This window comes from Danio rerio, chromosome 21, assembly GCF_052040795.2.
Source record: "Danio rerio strain M-AB ecotype USA chromosome 21, GRCz13ab, whole genome shotgun sequence".
NCBI classification, from domain to species: Eukaryota; Metazoa; Chordata; class Actinopteri; order Cypriniformes; family Danionidae; genus Danio; species Danio rerio.
The window spans coordinates 20785500-20807106 of NC_141041.1; the positions used below are offsets into that span (position 1 = coordinate 20785500).

A 21607-nucleotide genomic window follows, 5' to 3' on the forward strand; every position below is an offset into this window, starting at 1 on the left:
AAAGACGTTTTAAGATTAAACAGAGAGCTTTTTTAGAAATAATTATGCACAAAAATATAATTCAACACACTGACGAATGCGAAGCAATACAGGCCTAATAATGACATTTTCAATAATGTTATATCAAGAATGATGAACGAAAAGAAGGCTAAAGGACAGAAAAGTCATTATAATTACAATTTGTTCATTTAAATGTAGCCAAGTTAATTGTTCACAATAAAAATGTTTATTAGCCTGACATGCGCTTCCCGTTCTCTTGAGCAGAGATGCCCCAAGTTATCTTATTGCAACTTCTGATTTGGCCCACCATCCCGCGAGAGGAGAGTAAGTATAATGGAGGTTTAAATGACTAACACAGAGATCTTCATTTTTAATTTGATGTAAACTTTTTGGTTTGTTTTATTGCTGAGCTACAAAAAAGCAAACATAAATTAAATGTTTTAATTAAATGTAAATGATTTTGATTTCTTTTAAAAATGTTAATAATGTCACTCGACAGATAGAGGACTATGCAGAAGATATCGGGATATTGGCAAGCAAATCAAGACAAAAAGTGTAATTCTGTAATAAATTTTATTGTTTTTGCTTATACTGTTAAGTTCATTATAAAATGTTAAATGTACTATAGTATTAAGCAATGTTTTCTTGTCATTTTAAACATTATCAAATAAATTGGTAAATTACTCATGGTAATTTACCCCACCTAGCATATATTTACCTTTCGCCCACTAGCCTCAATCAAGTTTGGTTTTCGTCCCTTCATAAGAAAAAGGGGCACCCCTGACTTTGAGGTTGTAAATACTTTAAGGTAATCTCTCGTCATCAAGCAACACCCTACTTAAACATATTTATTAAATTGTTTCTAAATGTTCAGCTTATTCTACAGTGTCACGTGATTTCCTTCAGAAACCCGCGTGTATTCACATAAAAAACAGATTTATTTAATGTAAACACCGAATGGACATCATTAATATTAATTACAACTTTTATTTATTTATTTAGAGGAAATCCCCTGCATAATTTACCTTTATAATTTACATATTGTACATTTATTATAAATGTAATGAATTAAATAAAGTTGTAAAAAATGCCTGTAATTAAAGAAGGATCAAGCTGAATTTTATTATTATTATTATTATTATTATTATTATTATTATTATTATTATTAATTTATTTAATTTTTTTAGAAACATGACCGCTACTACAGTGAGGGGAGTAAAACATGTCTCGTGTGCTGAAAGTGTATACAGTGGAACTCGGTAGTCACGAGGACACATGGGCGGTGACGTCACTCTATCTGCCCGGGGAACAATCAGAGGCAGCGCGAGCGCCACTTGAATGGATTGTTGTCGGTGAATAACTTTGCTCCTGGTTTCTCCCCTTTAGCCCCGGCACCCGCAATTGTCCGCCGTTTTCTTCTAATATCCGTGAATCCAAATTACATTATATGGTATACGAAGCACTTAACACCACTCGGAAAAGTGTGTTAACAACAAACCCCTGAGGTCTGTGTGTGTGCGCGCGCGGCTTAACTTTTGCAAAGTGGGTAAGTGCAAAAATCTAAACACTCTTTTCCCGTGTACTTTCCTTCCCATTTCAAGCTGTTTCAAAGTGCTGAACTTGAGAACGCTGTATTTCAGACTTCAAGCTACCGAGTGAAATAGGTAATTTCGCTGCAGCGTTACATTTACATGCCAATGTTGTTTACAATCATCATTCCTGTCAGCTATAGTTGGACACAATGTTGCCATTGTTTGCCAGTGAAGCGCGCGCTCATTCCTGTTTGCTTTTCTTATCTTGTTGGGTTTTTTTTTTCCTGAGCACTACATCCAAACTTTTCACTTTCCCGTAGAGACTCCTCAGGAAGATCCAAGAATATCAATGACCCCGGTTTAAGTGTATTTATGGAGCTCACAGAGTGTCTGGACTCGAGCTTTTAGTTTTTGTAGGAAGCAGAAAACACTCTGACATTGTAAAATTCACACAGTGGCCACACATTATATTCAGAAACTGAGGTCACTGTAACTTGATCTACCCCTGTGTTTGCCTCCAAAAGCTTGCTCCTTAGTATTGCCATTAATAACAGTGCTGACCTGATCCTTAGTTTAATTCATCAGTTTGCTTTGGAAGTGTGTGTACAGTATGACTAACTAAAAGTTGATTTCATTCAGGCGTCTTGGGATCAGTTGGAATCTGAATGGACTAATATGAAGAGTCTGAAGGCAAAGTTTAGAAAGAGTGATGTAAGTATGACAAAGTACTTTCATTTGCTTTGTTTATGTGTTTGTATTGTATGCTATTGTGGATCATGCATGTAGTGGTTGTTTAACACCACACATTCTCACCTTTGGTGTTTATAGTTTTATATATTTGCTGGGGTATTTTTATAGTCAACTTCAGTGAATGTTCCAGGCTGCATGATGAGCGAATGACTCAGAATCAGACATGTCTGCAGCTTTCCTATGAAGACTGAGTCACAACTGGGAGTATAATTTTAAGGCTGAGAATTTCTGTGCTCCCAAAAAGCAAGCCTCAGAGGAGCTTCCTGCCACCAGATGTGATTCAGCAATCATTTCTAAGCCTATAATAGGACAACATCAGTCTCAGGCTGAGGTATAGGAATGCGCTCAAACGAAACAGTATTGCTTATAATTGCATGTTTTGGCTTGCCAAATCATTGCCACTTGGGCTGAGTCAGCGGATAGAGATTACTGTGAAATTCTATGTGATCATCTAACCGCAGAGCTAAGCTGAGTTTTAATATCCTTTCTGCCAGCTCATGGTCACAGTGGTATTCTGAACATTCGTGTGGAATGGTGTTAAGAGCGATCTCACCATAGCCACATTCGCAGCTCATAATATTGATTTTCCTCTTGTATGGAGGCTAAGTCACGCTTTAGTGTCTTTATCTGCACTAAACGGTGGGTGTTTGCTTGCACAACAGTGGTTGCCTAGAAACAATACTTTGACATACTTTTATATAAAATCAGCTTATTAGGTTCATTTATGCACGAGGCAGCGCTGGAAACTACTGTATATAATGGGATTGTATTGTGCAGTCAGATGGACGTTATTTGACTTTTTGTTTTTGTCCGTTTAGTATTACATTTATATTAGGGATGCTTTGATTAATCTGCAACAAGCCAATCACAAGCTAAAGTTTGTTTCCATCCAAAGATGCAAATTAAATGCATGTGCAAAACTGGGATATTACATAAAAGAAGTGCAAATAACGCAGCGTTTCCATCCAATGAGTCAAAGAGAACAAAATCGTCACTTCCTGATTTACTGGCACCAAATATCAACAGTAAAAGCAGAATTTGCTGTAGAAGGAGAAGCTGCGTGTTTCTTTTCCTTATTCAATAAATTACTTCAGAAGACAAATGCTGACCCACAATGAACACGTAGTGGTGTTTGAAGGTGTGAGACATGGAGCACAGAAACTCTAGATAGTTCTGGAGGTAATTAATAATATAATAACACTAAAACTGCTGTTTTAGAATGACCAAAACAACATTTCAGATGTTTTACAGCGTGCTCAGCCTGCTAGTTTGCCCATTCACAAACATTTTTATCATCACATGATCTCTAATAAAAAAAAATCATGTGACTTTTTTTAAATGCGCATACTAGAGTTTGTTTGGTAAAAGTGTTTCCCTCATAGTTTATGTGCATTTTTTTTTATCAAATATAAAGTTTATCCTACTCAGCTTTGCGCATACATTTTTTTAATGGACATTTTCTAAATTTATGTGCATCTTGGTATTTCCATCATCCCTTTTTTACCCGTGTTAGTTGCATCACTCCCATTCATGAACTCTCTTGCATTGCATAATGGGATAGTGTTGTGTCCTTCGGATGCACACTTCAGAATCTTGCCGGAAGTTGTAGGTTATCCGGGTACTTCTTGCATACTGTTTTTTCGAATTCTATGAATTCAGACTTGCTACTCGGCTAGGATAATGTTTTTAGCTCACTATATAGTATGAAAGTACAGTGGTCCCTCGCTATAACACGGTTCACTTTTCACTGCCTCGCAGTTTTACATTTTTCTTTCATGAAATTTAACATGCTTTTTTCTACAGCGCATTGTGATTTGTGTCCTGATTTACGCATTGTGTGTGCATCCTGATTGGTTGTAGACCATCATCAATCAATCTCCTCAGTGTCATGGCTCCTGCACAGTACAGAAAGCTTGCCAAATATACAAAAATCTTCGATCACTAACAGTGTGACTCTGAAGTTTTCTCCCCACAATGTCATGAAACGTTCTGCACTTTCAAAGGCACCTGCGGTAGCAACCAAAAGGCAGAGGAACATGCTAATCATCACACAAAAAGTTGAACTTCTGGGCATGCTAAAGAAAGAATGGTAGAAGTTGCACGGCTGTAGGGTGGCATTATGCAATACTGGACTTATTTTTCTGCGAAGGTTTAAACATTGAGAGTATTTAAACGGGAGAAAAGTGTGAAAATGTTAATGCCTGTCTGAGAAAAGTGTATAAACACATGCGATTTGGGATGGAGCCATTATTTTATCACCTAAAGGAAGCTGCATCTGAATTAGCATTTAGATCTGTTTACAGATTATATTTTGCAACCCAAACAGTTGGTTGACAACATTCTTCAAAATATCTTTGTTACACTATTTTTTTTGGATGAACTATCCCTGAAATGTGATTTTAAAGAATATGGAAATATGAAATTGTTTGTCTTAATGAAATAATACTTTAAAAGAAACCAAATCTGCCAGTAGGTGGTGGTCATGCAGTCATTCATTCGATTTGTTTAAACAAGTTGTTTTTATTAACAATACTTTGAATAACTTTTTGCCTTCCACAGTAATCTAGCAACGTATGTTTGATCTTTGTGTAGCCAGAATTTGTCTCCAAATGCAAAACGTTTTGGGAAATACAGGAAGTGTTTAATGATACTTAAATATCGTAACAGTAAGAAAGTAACAGTGAAAACATCAGTTTTGTTTCATTTTCGGTTTTGATGCCTCTCAGTTATATTTTATCATCACTTTTGCTTGTATTGTATCAGCTGCAACACTCACCAATCAAAAGTCTTGTTTCAGTACTTTGCCATACAGGGTGTTTTCTGGAAAAAGAGGTAATCAAGAACAAGAGAAACAAAATATCCTCCTGGTTCTATTTCGGGCTTAGTGTGTCAGTCCAGAACTGTACAGGAATTCTCTTGTAAGGCCAGGCTTTCATTCTTGAGCAAAACAGGAGATCAGAACTGCCAGGATAAATACTTTTATAAGAGCAACTGATTGCCAAGTTCTTGTAATATGTGTGATGTTACTCTACCATCACTTCATGTGTTTGTAGTTCCAAGAGTCTTGGTTTACTCGTAACACATTGCATAACAAAGAGCAAGATATACTGCTAATATTACATTAGTTGGTATTTCTGGCATGTTCGAGAGAAACATAAAAAGCTTTTTCTAGCCTCTTGCTCAGGGTGGCATGAAATTCCAGTCCTTATGTGTAAGTTACAAGATATTAAAAGCAGCTTGTTATAGCCCAGGTTTATTGCATCTCTGCTGGATAGTGGAACAATTTGACTTCTGTCATTCAGTTTTAAGAACAGACCCTTCGTGCGCACAAATCTAGTTTTGCTATGTTGACACAATGGGGGCTGTCTTTTATCTGCTCATGGACTCGCATCATGTCTGCTTAAGTCATTGAGAAAACATTTGGAAAACCTCCACTGCTTGGGGCTCTTATCCCATGTAAGCGACTAGACCGTTCAATCTCTTTATTTACTAGCTTGTCTCTAATGAGCTTTTTAATTAGGTAATATGCTCCCTGATGTTCTTATTTAAATTACATTAGTTGTTACCTTTATTAGGTGATGCAATGGAAATATTGTATCCCAAGTTGTTGGATAATGCTACAATTTGGCCTGAATGCACAGTTTTACAGATTGTTTGGATGTGATTTCAGTTTTGCAGTCTTATCTTGATGAGTGTTTTTCTGTTTATCAAAAGCAGAGATCCAGATTTGTGCTTTGTTTGCCAGAGAAAGGCGATCAAATGAAAGGGGAAATGAAAATGGCCTGGATGAGCCTAGATTAGCACAATGGTGTCATTTACTGTTTAGACCAGATGAACTTTCAAGCATAAATTTCAACCCCATCTAATAATGAGAAGTCCTAATAATTTGAAGGCATGGTGTAACTGTGTTCACACTGAAGGCAATGCGAGAGTCAGTTTCTCTGGCTGCTCTAACAACAACACTGTCTGCCTTTTCTGCTCTGCCGACGAGAGCATTAAAATTTGCTACATTAATCTTGTATTTTAAGGAGATATAAATCAGTTAAATTCCTGCATAAAAACATGCTTTCCAGCCTATATATATCTATAACATATAGAATTAATGCACATCAACTCACCTGTAACTTTTTTTTTTATGTCACTGTAAGAAAACACACAGACAACAGACCATCCCCTTTTCTTTTGAAACACTGTTCTGTCACAGTAAAGGCAAAAATCACCAACAACAAATCTTTAAAAATATACATCTATAAACATATAATAATCTGCTAAATATATATATATATATATTTTTGTCAAAAATGCTGTTGAGCACTGCTTAAGTGCACATGGCGCTGTGAAATAGCCTTAAAACGTAACAACAATGCCTTTCATGGTTTTGTTTACATCGCAGACCATATAGAGACTTTGATCACTATAATAATATAAAATACAACATATGCAACACATCAGAATGATGATAAAGTTAGTATCATTGTTTTTTTTTCAACTGTGAGTTGTTGTCCATATACCCTGAATTGTAATTCAGGGAATTCAAGCCATATTACAGTGTGTATGTTGTCATTATAATATTATAAAACTGGTGAAAATTGCACCTAATTATGTTTTTAGGCTTTTTCCATTTTGTATGAGACTTTTTTTTTTTAAAGTCAAACCTAGAATAAACCTTGTGTGAATGCCCCATTTAGCCTACTTCAGCTGTGGCCTTACATCTAATGAGCAGGTCAAGATGATAACGTAATGCTAACGTGTTATGAAAACTAAATAGTCGTCCCAATTTATTTTCCCCATCCAAGTCTTTTCAAATCACATCAAGACTCCCACCAGGCTGGATTTATCTCATCTGGAACATAGTCATGTCCACAGCTCTTAATTAGTGTCCTTACCCTGGCTCTTTTCCGCATTAACTGCAACCTTCAACAAGATGAAGCCTTCAGTGAAATCTATCCCGAACTGCCAGAGGAGATAAGGACTCGTTTTAGTCTTCCCATAAAACTTTAGTCAACAGAAGAATGTAGATTAATGGCATTATAATGTTGTTAATGGTTTTTTTGCGTTCACCTCAGGTCAGTGCGTCCATTTTGGGAGGAATCAGTGTCCAGTGCAGAGGTTAAAGTGGTTGAGGAGTAGTAGGAGTACTACTGTAGTAGGGTTGGCTGGCTAGTGATAAAGCTAGCCCTGCTTTCTGAAATTACCTCATCAGTTAGATATGGCTGCCAGGGGATTTAGAAACAGGGTCTCTGCCATGTGAGGGTAAAACACACAACCCTACATTGTATAACCTCAAATGGCAGAGGCGGCTGTCTCCTGTGTGATATTTATTTTGTGGGTTGAACGCTTTTTCACAGACTCGGTTCAAATATTCTCACTGAATACACGCATAACATCCCTTCCCCCTTCTTTCAGCCGTAATGCTAGGGCATAGCAGACTGGTCAGACGCTAATTCCTTTATATACTCTGTCAGAGACTGACACCTTTCATACTCGCTCGGAACCGTAAGTCGCTGCTTAATTCAAACCTTAAAGGGAGAGGGTGACGGTCTTGGCTGGCCGACTAACAGTCCTGTAGCCTTTCCAAAAGTAGGTTGCCTTAAAAATAGCACCTTCAATCGACAGTGCCAGGTGTGTATTCATTTCATATCTTTGGTCATGCCAGCCAAACATGAAAACGATTACCAAAAATAGCATTTATTTTGATCCACTGTACATGTCTGCTCATTGTTCACTGAAACAACTGACCCTCTTATCATTTCTGTTTTCAGTTCACCAATCACATTTACAGCTCTCATCTATTCAGTCCACGACCAACCAGATAACCTCAAAAAACCTTAGACATCCAATCAGAGTGAACCTGGCAGCAGTCGTAAAGCGGATAAGAATGGGCACAGCAGGTATCTGCATTAAGTACAGGGTTTCTGTATTAGACCAGACTCGGCTGCCCCACTCTCTGAGATTAGTAAATCTAGCCCCCAAACCACCCCCCTCCTCCATTTGACCTCCAGTTCATATCCCTTCTGGTCCACATATTACATCCTAATACAGCTATCCCAGACTCCCATTTGCCTTGTTTTCCCTGCATGTACTTGTGGTCTGATAAAGCACAGACTTGATGGTACAAGATGGCCCATCTGTATCTCTTTAGTGACTTAAGACAGTCTGAGCTTTCAGATTGCATTCAGCATGAGTCATCTCGGTAACAGTTGTCGGTGGTGAAGTAATGACAGGCTTTCCAGGTTGAGAAATTAGCCGTCAGGATGAATCAAACATGTCTGCCTCCCTAAACTGCTGCAGACCGCTAGCTGTTAGTACAAGTGCTTCAGGAAGCTCATCCCAGATAAGTGTTTATGTGTGTGTGTTGATTGCGTACAAACATCAATTTATTTCTGCTACGCTTTTTCATTTACTGAACGTTATCTTAAGGAGACGGAGTGTCATGGTGGAAAAAAAAAGTAGTGTTGTTAATTTAATGTGATTAATTATTTGAAAAAGCATGATGTGTCAATCATGTCCACTGAACCATATGTAAATTTCTTAATCGTGTTTTTGGCAGGATTCTAGTGGCATTGATGGGATGCTAGTCTTATTAGGGAAGTGAAGTCAAGAAGATGCAAGGACAAAATCCAAATGGAATTCTGCCTTTTAATTTTAATATTTAGGCAACGCGATGGCACAGTAGGTAGTGCTGTTGCCTCACAGCAAGAAGGCCGCTGGTTCGAGCCTCGGCTGGGTCAGTTGGCGTTTCTGTGTGGATCCTACGTTTGCGTGGGTTTCCGCTGGGTGCTCTGTTTTCCACCACAGTCCAAAGACATGCGGTACAGGTGAATTGGGTAAGCTAAATTGTCTGTAGTGTATGAGTGTGTATGGATGTTTTCCAGAGATGGGTTGCAGTTGGAAGGGCATCTGCTGCGTAAAACGTGGTGGATAAGTTGGTGGTTCATTCCGCTGTAGCGACCCCAGATTAATAAAGGGACTAAGCCGAAAAGAAAAGAAATTAATAAATAAATTTTAATATTTAAAAAATGATAAATATTGTCTTCACAGTACAAAATAATTAACTCTGATTCAAACGATTTACTTATTCATGTCCAACACGGAAAGAATTTTAAAGTTGATCTAGAGCAAAATCCCTTTAAGACATTTCACTCGGCAGCCTTCTTGGAAATGCCTCTTATTCAGTATCCTTGGGTATTCTGTCTGAATGGGGAAACATCAAATTCTCCAAAATTGCTTGCCAAGCTCATGATTAAGTTCATACCATGAATCAACAATAATATTAAACAACAACTGTCTCTTTAGTTTAAACTTGAATCACACAAAATCTGCAGAATTTTATGTCTGGTCTCCCCAGAGACTCATCAATTTATAGTAATTATTGATTGGCTCCTGTACTAGAAGGTGTGACTTTATTCGCCATAATAACCGTTACACTTGCTAATTCAAAACCTTCGAGTGACATGTCTTAAAATAAATTTAATTGCATGTTATAATGAATTCTATAGATTATATAGACCAAAGCCCATGAAAATTGTGTGTTTGAGGTGACATTTGCAGTGGACTGAAAATACTTTGCATCTTGTGGATTAAATGAAGTGTCCATTAAGTGTTTAGTATTTTTTGCCACAGCTAAGCATGACTGTATTGATGTTTTATTAGATTTCACAAGTTTTGAAATTTGTTGGAAAATATTTGAAGCAGTCAAACCATTTTACTTTTGTTATTTCATTGTACTCTAGAACAAATAGCCTGGAAAAGCCATACATACATACAGAGATAAATATTTAAAGTAAATTGTGCGAAGTGTCCATTTACTATGGAAAAGGGCTTTCAGTGTGATAACATATTATGCATGTTATTCATTAAGCCACATAATCATAATTTGCATGTTAAGGAAAACATGTTAATGGAATATTACTGCAACTAAAATTGATTTCTAAATTCAAAACTAAAAATAAATGCTTTTTTAGGAATTAGTTCAGTCACCTTTTTTGATTGGCAGCTCTTAAAAAAGAAAAATCTCTTCTTACCCTTTATACTTTTGCAGACAGACCTCACTGATCTATAATTACTGCCAATCTAGACTTTCTGAACTTTTCCCTGAATCCTCATGCACATTAGCCTTTACAAAATTATTTTACCCTCTTGTTTTATCTCTGTTCAGAAGCAAATTATCGGCAGAGTTCCTCCAGGAGATTTGGCATAGGACCGAATTCAAGTTCAAGGGATTAAAAGGCACATTCCTTTTGAGTGGATGAGTTTGGTGGAATGTGAGGATGAATGTTATGTGATTCAAAGTTATGCATTGAAGGTCTATTTTAAGTCTTGTTTACAGAACCATGTACAAATTATGTTTTTTTTGCATTGTTGTCTTTTATAATCTGTTTAATATCGGTTCTGACCAATGTAAACCACCCCAGATTCTGCAATTGTTTAAGCAGATACAGCTGTAGTTTAGCAGAAAGATGCATTGTTTTTTTACAAAATGTTCATGTGGTTGGCATTAGAAAGTACTGGAAGCCATAACACCAAAATTATTTCCCAGAGCTACAGATATTTGCCCCTCATATTGTTCAGGGTTGCTTTAGATTGGACCTAGACAACATCTTTTGGATTTATTTTGAGGTTAATCCACAGATGGACTTCATCTGTAACAGTTTCTGGCAAAATAGATGCCGTTATTTATTACTGAAACCTCTGGTTTTTCATTGGGACGTTCGCTTCTGAACTTTGTTAAACAAAGGGAGGCACCATGTAATAGTTTCCCACAAAACGACTCTTTGCTTTTTATGGAAGAAGCGGTTGGTTATACGAGTAGAAAGTATGCTTTGTTGGGGGTTGGGGGACTGGTTCAAAAACCAGATTTTAAAAAGATCTCAATATGTGTGAAATCAAGCTTTAGGGAATAACAGAGTGGCTTTACCAGCTGTTGTTTATCGCTCAGAGCATTTACGTGTAACCGAACCAAGGATTTTCTCTTCGAAATCTCAGCAGTTCTATCAGGATGTCTTTTGTACAGTGCAGCACTGCAAAGCACACGCTCAGACCGTGCTAATGGTAAAGCCCTGAATGGATATCCAGAGCCTTCCGTTTCAGCCCCTCAAGCTCTTCTCTATTCACTGGGGTTTTATCAATATGCCACATGGCTGAAAATCTAATAATGAGATTAAGAGGGAGATTATGTCTTTAGTGTACTTTCACCCTCCTGAACTGGAATCGCCGATGTAGGCTGGTGGATGGACCAATATTAAAAGCTTAATATTTCATTCACATCATCTTTCACATTTTGGAGCAAGCAGCTTTGATGGTCCTTTATGGACTGTACAGCCTGTTTAGAGAGATTTCTCTACTATGGAACCCTCCATTTTTGCAGTTAAAGAGCCTGTAAGTTTGTACTCCAAGGTACAAGTATGACCATGATTTTGTGCCATAATATACTCATAGCAGAGTAGAAAGAAGTTGGCAAGACCTTTGCCTAGACACCTATATCAAGCACTATCAATCCTGCTGAGAGATGTTTAAAAGAAGATATAAATTTACAATGCACACTTTGCTCTCAAAAACAGAGTAAACACACAAGAAAAATGTCAGTTGTTTGAAACCTGAAACTCAAAAAACATTGATCATATATAGTGATATTTAAATGTTTGCACAACTCTTACCATGACGTCAGATGAGGTCATTAAGATTACACTGGTATGACTGGTTGATTATAAAGTGTATTTGGGACAATACACTATAGATCTGGCTGTGAAAGACAATAGTACTTTAAATAAATTCTTTATTTTGTCATGACACATTGACAAAGGATCCCCAGCATTGTTTTTAATCCTTTGTTTCATTTGTCTTGGAACAAAAGAGTGGCTCTCAGGAGAGTTTGTAAATGTCACATCCTTTTGACTTTCCTGGGAAACACAACCCAAGTCTTTCACAAAATAAATCAGATTACAGGCTTTTAGGAAGTTGTCAAATGAAGGATATCTTTTTTATTTTTACAACATGTTATAGCCAATTAAACAAATATTTTTTGCTACGATTAGTTTAACCTATGTTAACTTATTAGTTTAAATTATTAGTTAGATTTTGCCCTGTTCTTTGAATAGTGAATTATACTAGGGCAGCACGATATTGGAAAAAACAGACATTGCAATATTTTATTTTTCTGCAATACATATTGAAATATTGTGTGCAATGTTACCAGATGAAATGAATAGTTCTATTTGTAAAGAATAAATAATTTTAGAACAATTTTGGATGATGATAGTAGGTTGGATTTGTAGTGGAGTGCTTCTGCATAAAAAGTAATTAACTAAATCTCAAGCAATGATAAATACAGTAAAGAAATTAAATGAATTCATTATGGTTTTTATGCGAGTTGAACAGTATTTAAGCACACACATGGAATATTGAATGTAAATTGAATAACTGTCTAATTTTCATTGCTATGCACATTAATACAGTTAATGTTTCTAAAATTTTCATTTCATGCGAGTAAATGATTTAAACTGGCTTGAAATGCACAGTACGCAGTCACAGGCTTTTAAGCACATACAAATTATAAAATGTTGTGGTACATTTATGGTTAAACTTCGTAATTACAGTGGTCCCTCGTTATTCATGAGAGTTACATTAAAAATAGCCCACAAAAGGCGAAAACAACAAATCAACGAAATAAAAGGCTTTAGCAATTATTATAGATGTTTTAAGGTTGTAAAACCTCTCACTTCACACTTTATACACTTTTTCTCAGACAGGCAATAACATTTTAACACTTTTACTCTGTGTAAATACTCTTAAAGCTTTGTAAAAAAATAAGTTCAGTAGAATCAAACCAAAGATCAAAACCTGTTAAGGCGCAAACATTCATGGCTGTCAGCAAAATGTTCATAAAGCGTTTTACCTTTTTTCGGATAATGTTGGCATCCAGCGTAATGTTCTTTTTCCTGCAGTGACTGATCCACAAAACTAAAGCAGACTCCATCTTTAAGCGGGTCGCACATCATATGCGCTGCGCACATGACAGTTGGAAGTTGCACAGACCGGAGGCGCATATTTGCATGTTATTTAAAGTAAAAATTATGTTGAGATGGCACTCTGTTGCGCGGCAGAAATATGAACAGTGTCCTAAAACGTAGTTGGGCATCGAAGACAGCCGCCTACTTTCGGTGCCGATTCCTACCTCGATATAAACCTATGATTACAATACTAAAATGCATGGCACTGCATGGTGTGCAACCCCCTCTGTGCTGGTCTTGCTGTGCACAGTTATACAACCCTTTTTGCATCCTTGTTGAATCTCACACTACTAGCAATCAAAGATTTATGTTAACTTGGCAAGCTGAACACATTCTCCACTGTACAGGAGACACAGAGGAGATTGATTGATAATGGTCTATAGCCAATCAGGACGCAGAACACAATGCGCTGTACAAAGCATGTCGAATTGCACTACAAAAAAATCTGCGAAACTGCAAGGTCGTGAAAGGTGAACCATGTTATAGCGAGGGACCACTCTACTCCAGAATGATGTGTATTTTTTATGCCTACTCAACTACAGTCTCGATTCGACATTGCAGATCCTGTGATGGGACTATTACAGATGTGTACATTACGATATCGTTGCTTAAACTATATATTATGCAGCCCTAAACTACTATTTCAATATTTAAATAGCTCAACAGCATTAAACGGTTGCAATGAAAAGATACATTTAATTAATATAGACTGACAGATTTCTAGTTCTAAGGAACTCTGTTGGAAAAAACAACAAATAATATATTAAGTAGCAAAACTGTTTTCAGCTTTGTGCAATTAAAGTATTGCTATTCCAGGAATAAGTAGCATTTTTAAAAAATGTATTGAAATAAATATTCCACAGGCGTACAGTTTTTACAGCATTATTGATCACATAAATGCTGCCTTGGTGAGCATATGAGACTTTGACTCAATGTCTCAGTGCTAATGAGAAAGCCAGGGATAAGTGCTGCAAACATGCAGCTGTAAAGAGGAAATTGATGGAAAATTGCCATATATCATGACACTTATTTATCTTCTCAAGTCAAGCATGTTCACGCTGAAGCTTTGTTGTGTCATTTGATTATCCATCACGTAAAACTAATAATGTGAGAGTGATTGTGAGCTTTAAACAGTCTCACAAAGGAATGTGCTTTTCCGAGCATTCACCACACTGCTCTCAGCTTATCATCTCAGGAGTCCAAGGAGAAGCGGTCCAAATGTTAGCAGTGTGAGTGTAATCGTACAGACGGAGAACACGGCTGGTGCCAGACGTGAACAGAGACGCGTGTGATAAGAGGTCATAGTCCAGCCTGTTCTCAAGGTGCTCGACTGCCGCTTTCGAATTCGAGAAGCCATTAGTTTGAAAGTCAACGGCAGGTTCACATGGCCATGAGCATTTGATCCAGTTGGCTTATGTACAGGTACAGACAGTATCAACCCATTCATCAACAGGCCATTTTTCATTTAGCTCATTGTGGAGTTCATTTTCATGCAAACCAAAGTAAAGTCTCATGTTTGATTTAGCATTAGGACAAAGCTAACTGAAAATATGCTAAGTTCAGGATCACAACTTGGCAACATGCCTACATTGTTTTGCCAATGGGCATGGAAGTAAAGTTATCTACAGTTTATTTTACTGGCAGTAGATAAATCAATGTGCAAGCACTCAAAAGCTAAGAGATTATACCATGTGCTATAAATATGCCTCATGTCCGCTGATTCCCATCATATAACTAATGAAACTTCCACGTTCGGTCTTACTTGGTTAACTGCATATGTTTATGGACTGATAACGCAAATTCAACATGAAAACTGTTTGATCTAAACCACTTGTCTTGCCTTTGGTTCTAAATATTGCACGGCCGACGAGGACTTTTATCAGATAAAGTTAAATGCTTGCGCTGAACGATGGGTGGAGGTAATGTTTGTGCCATCTGTCCCTGTTCACCACTGGTTATTTACTTCAACAGGCCCTTTTGAGATAATGTTAAGTGTTTCCTGTTTTTGCAAAGACCCACCATGACAAAAAGGAGATCTCCAGGCTATTGCTGGTTGTATAAAATCTGTTCTAGAGGTTTATGTAGATTTTCACATCTTTTAATAGCTGAAATGTCTTGATTTAAGCTTGAAGCTTGTTTATCATGTCACTTCTGGCAATGGAATAGCGTGATGTTTGTTTTGTGCAGTCCAATTGGCAATGCCAGTAATAATAATAATAATAATACCTGTCAATTTGTCTTGCATCTCTGATTCATGTTTTTTTATTTTATTTTATTTTATTTTTTATTTTTTTTGCTTTTGTCCTGTTCTGCATCTTGTTCGGGTTTAGGATGATTTATTTATTTTTATTTTATGTGCTTGATTTTAATTAATCATGCACAGATTTCCATCTCACTGAAGTAGCTGTTTATTTTATTTTATTTTATTTTTTATTAAGAACATTAGTCCAAAACATGCATGTATCTGTTAAATATCTCTGTAGGAAAGAGTCGGCAAAAATGTCATTTACATATGCAGTACAAAGCAGACTGATCAAAGATTATCAGTTTTATTTATGTTCTTAATTTGGGCATCCTTTCAAGTGTATCTGTCTGCAGAATGCAAGAGAAGGGTGTAACTTGTTGTAGAGGTGTAACTTGCAGTTATCGAGATCCCATTAAACCATGCGAGATGTCAGTCGTTGTTGGCAAGATGGCTGAAATACTTTCCAGAAAACAGTTTTAGTAAATGTTAATATTCATAAAATTGTCTCCAAATCTATCCACAACCTATTAATTTGATATGCTATTATATTCATTCATATAGGTGTACATGTTTATAACTATGATGGTTATGGAAGGTCAGGGCTCGCAAAATTTCGAAATTTCTGTTAGCCCTTGGGCAGGCATTCTACAGTTTTTGGTAGCCCTAATATAATTTTAAGTAGCCGAAATAGAAAATACATTATTTATTATTATTATACATTATTTTATTATTAATAAAAACAAAAACATACATTTACTAAATAAAAAGATAGATTGGCTTTTGTTATAGGTTATATATATATATATATATATATATATATATATATATATATATATATATATATATATATATATATATATATATATTAGTGCTGTCAATCGATTAAAAAAATAACTAATTAATCGCACCTTTTGAAAAAAGTAATCGTGATTAATCGTGATTAATCGCATTTAAAATACTGAAACTTGTAATTTTGACTATTTAAATTTAAAGTTAATGTAAACGCAAGACAAAAAATATTTTAATTCAAAATATATTTGCTTAATAGAATTTTTGTTTAACTTGTAACACAGATTTCTTCATGTAAACAACATACCAACAATAAACCATTAAGATCCTGGCTTGACAGCCATATTTATTAAGAAAATTAAAACACAAGCATGTTAATGACATTTAAATTTCAAAACAATCAATGCCAATAAAGAAAACATTGATTTCTAAGTTGGATTCTAAGTGGACTGCAAAAAAATGCCAAAATACAGGAGTTGCATAAATGGAAAATGAAAAATTCTAATAATAAACTATAGAATACAAACTGTTGCAATCATTGTAAAGTAAAGCTAAACTTGTAGGGCTCATGCTGAAAGGCAGAGTAATGCCCTGTCTTTGACTGCTCGCGACTTCACCAGAGACGTTCTGAGTACATTTACATAAGACACCAATACTCTGATTTTAATATGATTAAGATAATACTCTTGTTAAAATTCTACCGTGTAGCCTTAAAAGGAACCTTACCTTAAAGGAACACCGAGTCACGAAATGCAGAAGATTTTCTTTCTGTTCGCCATGCGGTATCAACTTTCAACAGAAGTCGAAAGTTAAAAATGAAACACCCGAAATTGCATGAAACTTTGGAGAGCCTGGTGATGCGACTAATTGTTTTATACTGGAACTTGCCTTCAAAAAGTGCTTCCTTGGTCTTATCCACATTTATTGCATGTTGAACACACGTCGACCACAACAGGAAGTAAAAAAAAACCTGCAACTGCGTTAATTGCGTTAATTTTTTTTACGCGTTAATTATTTAAAATTAATCGCATGCGTTAACGCGTTAATTTTGACAATGCTAATATATGTATATATATATATATATATATATATGTATGTATGTATGTATGTATGTATGTATGTATGTATGTATGTATGTATGTATGTATGTATGTATGTATGTATGTATGTATGTATGTATGTATGTATGTATGTATGTATGTATGTATGTATGTATGTATGTATGTATGTATGTATGTATGTATATATATATATGTATATGTGTTTATATATATATATATATATATATATATATATATATATATATATATGTATATGTGTGTGTGTGTGTATGTATGTATGTATGTATATGTGTTTATATATATATATATATATGTGTGTGTGTGTGTATGTGTGTGTGTGTGTGTGTGTGTGTATGTATGTATGTGTGTGTATGTATGTATGTGTATGTATATATGAGTGTGTGTGTGTGTGTGTGTGTGTGTGTGTGTGTGTGTGTGTGTGTGTGTGTGTGTGTGTGTGTGTGTGTGTGTGTGTGTTTTTCAATAACCAAAATTGTATTTAACTTTTTAAAGTTCGAATTTTTTAATTATAAAAAAAATGTTGAGTGAAAGTTGTTTTAGGTGATTTTTTGCAGCTATAAAGACATTCCAATTTGTTACAGAATAGATAACTCAAACAGTTTTACAAGAAGTGAAGGGAGTAAAAAGTGGGTGCATTTTAATTTTTGCGTAACTGCCACTTTAACGATCCTTTTAAATGAAAGTCACAAAATTAAAAATAAACAGACATTTCCTTTTACAAGCTGATTGCCAGTTGTTTACCGATCCTGTTGAGTAACCGCAAAAAGTAGATAGAAGACATTAACTTATCCTTATTAACTAATAAAGTGCATTCTGTCTTTCTTAAAGTCCCCAAGAAATCAAAACTAACCATATGATTAGGGCCACACGGAATTTGCGTGTGCAGAATTCAGCAGATTTTTAGCCCATCATTGATTCTGTTTATTTACTTGTGTAAATGTGTGTAACTTTAGATTTATTCAGTGTTTAAATTAATTTCTGCAATGTTATTGACTAACATGAAAACATGATTTATTTAAAATACAGTGTGTAAAGTAATATTTTCTGTTTTTTGTGGAAATATTATTTGAGAGACTTGCCTTTTAAACCAAATAAATTTTATCTAATTCGATTTGCACTATAAATATTAAATAAAAGTTAAATAGGTATTAAGGTACATAATTATCCACTTTGTGAGAGAATGTAAAAGCATTAAAATATATTTTTTCTCCTACGGGCCCTTCTGGGCTGCGTGTAGATAGATTTTGGTTGCCTGATTAAAAAATCAGTAGCCCTGGGACATTGGGTTACTGGATTTTGCGAGCCCTGAAAGTTTAGAAATTAATAACTGTGATGGTTGGGTTTAGGTGTGGAATAGGTGTACATGTTATAAACTGTGATGGGTACAGTGCCGACACAAAGTTTTGACATGTGGGTCTCGACAACTACAAGTTACGCCCACTTCTTGTTATGCCCCTGTCTTGGAGTCTGCAGACAGACCCTACTCCATCTTTTAGGAATTTTTAATAATTCATAAACCTTTACAACAAAACATGGCTTTTATTTTAAATGATCACTGATTATGTATAAATCTAATGAAAGTAATCATTAGTAATTAACACTATTAACACCTTCATGTTTAAATTTTGCAAATACTTTCCAGTGTTCATTCATTTTTTTCATCGTTGTCAAAAGTAGTTTGTTATAGGCTGTTTTTTGTGTTCACTTTCTTTTTAAACATAATTTCTGTTCTGGTTTTGTTGTACAGATTGCTTACAGATTTTAAAAAAGAAACACGTATACGTCACATACTTATGAAAAATGCATGTATGATCCTAATTTTTATCCACCTTCAGAGGGAATATTATAGACTCATATTGATTTTCTCAGCATGTTTGTTTTTAGATCAGCACTTCTGTTCTGAAGTATTCATTGTTGATGTTTGAGTGCCCTGGGACAGCCAATAGACCTTTCTTTACAAATGTCTGTTTCTTTTCCAAACACTGTTCATTTATTTCACGAGCTGACTGTAAATAGCACCAGCTGATTGCAGATAGTAGGCCAAAGTCAAACTGATCCCAAAATAGCGCTAGCTTTACTGCGGCTCGTGTAACATTACACTGCATTTCAAAAATAGTGACAGACTCAAGCAATGGCCTCTGCGTTTCGCTGGCTGACCTCTGCGGTTTGCTTTCACTTCACTGTGTAGACTACATTTACAGCAGTTGCCTTTTGGGTTGTTCAACTTCCTAGTATCTGTGGTCTGTATTTCCTCCACTGAAGTCTTCAAATGGGTCTTCAAACAGTTGCTCTGATTGACTATACTTAGTGTTGTGCATTTTTCACAGCTACAAACTAAGACATGTTTTAACTAGATTTGTCTGCATTTGTTTCTCATCTGTGAGTAAGCCCTTGTTAGGAAACAGTTTCATCTGTTCCTAAGAGCTTTCTGAAGCACCACAGGAAAATAATGTGATTCATGCCATGGGCATTTCATTCCCCTCGAGATGCCTGTGAATTATAGGTGAAATTCAGGTGAATTTATTCATTGTTTCATATGGATGGCCTTTTCTCAGACCTTGCTCATTCTGATGGTAATCTTTCCTTTGAATGCTCTTTCTGCAAGTTTTACCATATGCTATAAACAGAGAGAGAAAAACAGCAATTAATCTTCCCATTTACAAAGGACTGTTATGCAACGCCACAACAATGCAGTGAAATATGAGGGAGTGTGTCTGGTAGGATGTTAACTCACAGTTCAAGTATCCAGTAACATATACAGACTTTAGCTCCCCCTTTAAATTCCAATACATTTATCCGTTATTCATTAGCAGCCCTCATTTGAGTCAGATGCAATGACCGATGCGGTGGCTTATGGTGTCATTGCATCATTCTTTCATGCTGGAGGTTTGGAGGAGGCTTATCTTTATTCTCCATTTACTATTCTCTTTTCTGCGACTGATCCCAACTCTCTTTAGTCTTTCTCTGCTTAACCTCTCTTTGAGTTTGTAAGAGCTCCCTCTCAACATGTTCTCATTTGTCCAAAGACCTGTAACTCATGTTTTTGAGTTTGACTCATAAGGATACATTCTTCAAAGGTCAGGGGTGAAGACAAATGAGGGAAGCTGTTTGATTTCCATTATTCTGTGCTAAAGAGAGGGGGAAAATTATGTGTTTTAATGTTTTTAGTCATGAACGAGACATGTTTGCTCTTAAAATTTCATTTTATTTCCACTTCATAAATATTTATAAAGGGTAGCTCAGCCATCATTTTCTCCCTCTTTACTTATTTCTTCTGTGAAGTACTTTGAAAAGAATTGGTAGCTGGCACTCATTGACTTTTATAGAAATTTTCATTCCTACTATTGAAGTCAATTGGTCTTAGCAAACAGCGTTTTTCAGAATTGCTTCAAAAATAAATAATAAAGCTTTAAAACCGCATGACAGAGTGTAAATAATAAGGCCATTTTTGGGTGAACTATTTCTTTAACTGTGTTTCAAGACTAGGTTTGCTACATCTATTTAAAGTTAAATGAAATGTTTTAACAGCTCCCATGACCTTTTTTTCTGAGCTAAAAATATCACTTTATGGGAACACTTAGGGGGAAGAAAACACATTTTTGTTTGTTATACTAAGATGTTACTGTCATAGTTGAAGGCTTAATCATATAATACACACACGGTGGTGCCTAAATGTCTGAGACCACCACAGAAACTCTTTCTGTTTTTATGTTTAATATACATTTCCTTTTTTGTAACAGCGGTTTGCTGCAGTTTTTGTTTAATTAAGGCTTTAATTTAATATTTTTCTGATTAAAAAAATAATGACCTTCCTCCATTTTGATTACTTTACTGATGGTCAGTCAATGTAGCGATGATTTTTATATGGCAATACATCTTTGCAGGCATAATAGAACAAGTATCCTTTCATGATATTAAAAGTTGATTACTTTGAAAATGATTACTTTTTATATGATTGAGAATGTTATGAATTAACTTATGTTAAATGTAAAATATGTCAATTTAAACTTTATTTTATGCTGAATCACTATGGTAAGTGTACGGTAATAAGTTATTTAACACTTATTTTAAGAAGATATTTTATTGGCCCCTGTCAAGCTTCGTTTACAAAAGAATCACGTTTATTGAAGAGAACATTATTTTCTAATTTAAATTGACCTTTTGATAAACCGATATTAATTCTTAAGTGTTAGTTTTGCT

The 21607-nt window shown here is 35.5% G+C and overlaps 1 protein-coding gene and 1 long non-coding RNA gene across 4 annotated transcripts in view; one reads left to right on the forward strand and one right to left on the reverse strand.

The window, feature by feature from the left end:
* Positions 1-1186: 1186 nt before the first annotated feature.
* On the reverse strand, positions 1187-7462 carry LOC141379848 (uncharacterized). The gene is made up of 3 exons (XR_015520265.1): positions 7344-7462; positions 4256-7235; positions 1187-4007 (listed from the first exon to the last, which is right to left on the reverse strand). It is a non-coding gene; the product is annotated as an uncharacterized LOC141379848 (long non-coding RNA).
* rai14 (retinoic acid induced 14) overlaps positions 1323-21607 on the forward strand; it is a 58705-nt gene continuing 38420 nt past the window's right edge. The window contains 2 exon segments of one of the 3 annotated variants that reach the window (NM_001111217.2): positions 1323-1546; positions 2172-2243. In NM_001111217.2, coding sequence (NP_001104687.2) covers positions 2208-2243 — 36 coding nt within the window. In that variant the 5' untranslated portion in view covers positions 1323-1546; positions 2172-2207. 3 annotated transcript variants of the gene reach the window in all.